At 30.5% G+C, this 4333-nt stretch overlaps 1 protein-coding gene across 1 annotated transcript; it reads right to left on the reverse strand.

Annotated features, from left to right (window-relative positions):
• Positions 1-3016: 3016 nt before the first annotated feature.
• LOC142640158 (SKP1-like protein 1A) lies at positions 3017-3537 on the reverse strand. Its single transcript, XM_075814248.1, has one exon. The coding sequence runs from the start codon at positions 3458-3460 to the stop codon at positions 3017-3019; it is 444 nt and encodes a 147-aa protein (XP_075670363.1). The 5' UTR covers positions 3461-3537.
• Positions 3538-4333: the final 796 nt, after the last annotated feature.

Here is a 4333-nt window from a genome sequence, read left to right on the forward strand (position 1 = left end):
CATATGCATTATACTCATCATTCAAGCCTCTACCGTTGCACACATCTGACCTCCATTCTATCTTGGCCCTCTACACTTCATTAATTTGATCTACATTCAATTTGGTTGTGATTTCCTTCAAGGACAAAGGCCTTACCTTTTTTCCTACTCTCCAAACTAAACTCATATCCAAACTTCCACTTTGAGTTTAGGGGTGATGTAAATAATAATAATAATAATTTTACTTATATTGAAAGGCTTGTAATTAATTTGTACTGGTCTAAGATATAGCCAACTATAAATATCTTTCAATGTGTTTATTATAATACAAGGTGCATATAGTAACCCCCTCAAAAAAAAAAAAGTGCATATAGTAAAGATATAATCATGAAGGGTCTTTTCTTTATTTTATTTTTTACCCTTTGACTTATGCTTTTGCTTCTCTACATTAATATATATAAATTTTTTTTTCCTATTTTTCACATAAACAAATAAGCAAAAAGTTGGCCAAGACATTACCAAACATAAGGGAAAACCCCTTAAGTAGGAAAATCATTGAAATTGGTAACCTTGGTGTAGTTTGTCTTAATGAAAAAAGTAAAATGTTAAGAGAAGAGATGTCCAGGGCTAATCTTAGATTTTCATCTTTTTGTTTTTTAGAAGAAAACCTATTAGCTTTATTGAAAGAATAGAATTAAGATGTAGAGGAACATCCTCCAGCCACAACTCTGAACCTCTAACATATCTAGCATGCATGTTTAGCTAGGTTTTTAACTATTTAAAGAGAGAAACAAATTTATGGAAAGAAATTAACTCATTCTCAAAACTGTGCCATTTCTGTCTGACACTGACAATACTAAGTAACATTAAGAACCAAAATAGGTAAACAAAATTTTTCTTAAATCATGATAACAACAACAACAACAATATAATAATAATAATAATTCTTCCACCCTAAAATTAACAAGCATAATAACAGCAAGAGGCGAAGAATTGGACCAAAAATCCATTGGGTGTCAAAGACTATGATGGAATTAGTAAGCTTATGGCTTTTGTTATATGCGCCTATAAAGTCGATTCGGCCATAACAATTCTAATTTTTTAGATGATATAAGATATAGCAGAGATGCATGTATTAATTAATTATTAAATATATTTTTTATTTATATATTATATGTATTATTAAGCATTTATTATTTATTTATTTTAAGAACAGTTATAAATAATAAAGTAAATTCATGTCCATCAAATGAAATTTAGGTTTTAAAAATAAGTAACATGTACAGTTTCAAAGTAATATACACGAATTAATAAAATTCAGGTATATGTATAAGGCATTGACAATGGTATAAGTTTTTGAAACTTCACTTTTGCAATTATATATATATATAAATATATTTTTACTAAAAATATATATAAATATACACATTTTGAAAGACGTCATGTTCTGAAGTCCATTTACCTCTAGTTACTAAACTAAGCTTCACTTCAAATGTTCGGAACAATGTCAACTAGAACCTAATTGAGGATCAATTAACTCAATAAGACCAGGTTTCGAATAACCAAAAAGTCCTCTAATAAAACTTTTCCTTAGCCATTGTGAAGATTTCGCAATATTAAATCTAACACAGCTTTCTAATATACATCATGTCTATACTATATTTTATATAATTGTAGTGTAATCCCTATTACTACAATCTGCTATACCTATAAATACAAACACACACCATTGAACACCACCTATAGATGTCTATATAGACTTAACTTATAAAAAATGGTGATACTACTCCACATATATATTAGGATCTCTTTCAAAATCAATAAACTAATGTACGTTTATATAGGTACTTCCATGATAGTCTATTTTCCCTTGAATATATCAATATAATTTCTAAGACTTCCATGCGACTATGAGATGATGAATCCTATGTCAAAGTTGCATTTAATGATTCCAATAAAGCATGTATAGTTAAACGTTTACCTCAGTGCAATATGAACTTGCTTGCTGCTCTAGTAGTACTATGTTATTCTATTCTTTTCAATGTAGAGAAACCCTAATTCTTTGCTCCTAAACCTTTACACGCTAAGCACTTACTTCTTCTCTTTTTCCTTTTCTTTTTTTGGAATCTTGCAATCTCTCTCTACCTTTCACATGACTTAAAAAGACCCAGTATGTGTGTGTATATATATATATATATATATATATCTCTCTCTCTCTCTCTCTCTCTCTCTCTCTTTAAAATAATACTCGAATTCAGTCTAAGAAGGTCAATCCCACTCCAATTAGTACTCTTAAATAAATTCAGTTTTACACGTTAAATACATTTCCTACTTGGATACTTGGGCTGGAATTAACGCTTTCTACTTGGACTGGAATTTAAAACCCACTAAAACTTATCTTTTTAACCTCCAAAAAGCCCATGAAACTTAAATAAGCTTCCATGACTTTAATTTCCAATTAAACTCAAATTAAGGTTGTTTAGATAACTAGGCTAGAACTCTAAAGGATTCCAATAACACTTAAACTCCTAATTCAAATAGGTTTTAATCTCTTATCATTTCCCTTAAAATATAATGAGACTAAAAGTTTAATATGAATAATTCATAAAATAACTCTTCACATTACATCTTCTTTTTATTTATTTTCTTTGTAGATATCATAATATAAAATAATATCACATTCAAAATAAATTAAATAATTCATCAATAAATTAAATTTAAGTGAGGCTAGTGTTACAACAGTATATATAATTGCCTTCAGTCACATTGATGGAATCGGAGAGCTTATATATGGCTTCTCTTTTATATATGCCTGAAGAATACAAGAATTGAAAGGACATAAAAAGAAAACAAAACCACAAGAACTACTATTACTAATTAATTAAATCAACATAAAAAGACAAACATGGGAAATTAAGAAGTTTCATCGGTTGCTATAACAAAGGAAATTCAAAGAAAATACTACTACAGAGAAAAAATAAAACAAAAATCTTCATGATCCTTAAAGACTACTAATCAAAAAAAAAAAAAAAAACAGTCACTCTTCAAAGGCCCAGAGGTTCTCCTTTCGGATTTCTTCCTCTTCTTCTGGACTAAAATCATTCACGATGTTGAACGTCTTTCGAATTTGCTCGGGTTTTTTTCCTTTAATCATGTCCGCAACTTTCAGACACCCTCGTTCCAGCAAGTCCTTGATATTGAGATAGTTTGCAGCCATGAGAAGATCATAGAGAACTGCCTGATCAACCTCAACAAATTGGTCCTCGTATTCTTTCAGATTTTCCTTATCGAGTTTCATGCCCACATGGTTCTTGCACCAGTCTAGCACCAACTCTAGGGTTTTGCTATCCACGTTTGGCAGTGGAATAACGTTGTTGGCGCATCCATCCTCAACCAAGCTCTTGATGGTTTCAGACAGCACAGCCACATGTTCTTCAACCTCGAAAATTTTACCGTCGGAGCTCTTCAACTTCAAGGCCATACTCTTCTTCTTACAGGCTAGAAATATGTATGCTAAAGAAAACCCTACACAAGAGAAGCTAGGCGATTGTATTGCCAAAAGCTAGAGAATGCAAAGTATAGAGAATACAAGCGTAGGCAAGTATGGTCTATATAGAGAGAGCAATAGGCCTTAAACACAAATATACTCTCAATGATTCCGAGCTATGTAAGACTTCTTTCTCTATTAGTATTAGCCGATTAGGAGAAGGAAAAAATAAAAAAGAAGAAGGTGGGGTTTTCCGATACTGAAATGTATAGCTTGTGGCCTTGTCGGTTAACATAGGCATGAATCACTTTTTTTTTAATCTATAAAAAATAATAATAATAATAACCTTTTTTGCCATGAATTTTTGAAAATAAACTAAGAGTAATGTTTTGTATGATTACTGGAAATCCTAATTTGGAGCCGTGATTTAGAATTGATTTTTAAATACATCATTATTTATGTAAATGAAAAAATGTTTTTAGACCCCCAAACACTTACACACAGGATTAATTTGATCAATTCAACAAATAGAGTGTTTCAAACACATAGTCCAACACACAATTCAACCTCAATAATTAATCACCATATATATACCTAAAGCAGGATTAATGAAAGCACTACAAGGAACCCAAATTTTAGTAATGAAGCGAGAATCAATCAAGAATTTCTTCAATGTAAAATTACTCATTCACTAAAAGTTAAACAATTACATATAATCTATTGACAAATATCGTTTGCGACCTAGAGCTTTTGAACTTAGCAATTGTGACCCACCATTGGAGAATTGATTATATGGTTTCAAAAATAGCTTAAAGCTCAAGGATGAAGTAATTACACAATTAGTTTTTGTTTAGGACCAATACACAA

The sequence above is a fragment of the Castanea sativa genome, chromosome 6, assembly GCF_040712315.1.
Source record: "Castanea sativa cultivar Marrone di Chiusa Pesio chromosome 6, ASM4071231v1".
Lineage (NCBI taxonomy): Eukaryota > Viridiplantae > Streptophyta > Magnoliopsida > Fagales > Fagaceae > Castanea > Castanea sativa.

Coding starts and splice junctions, on each gene's coding strand:
- LOC142640158 (XM_075814248.1), bottom strand. CDS start 3,460: ATGGCCTTGAAGTTGAAGAGCTCCGACGGTAAAATTTTCGAGGTTGAA.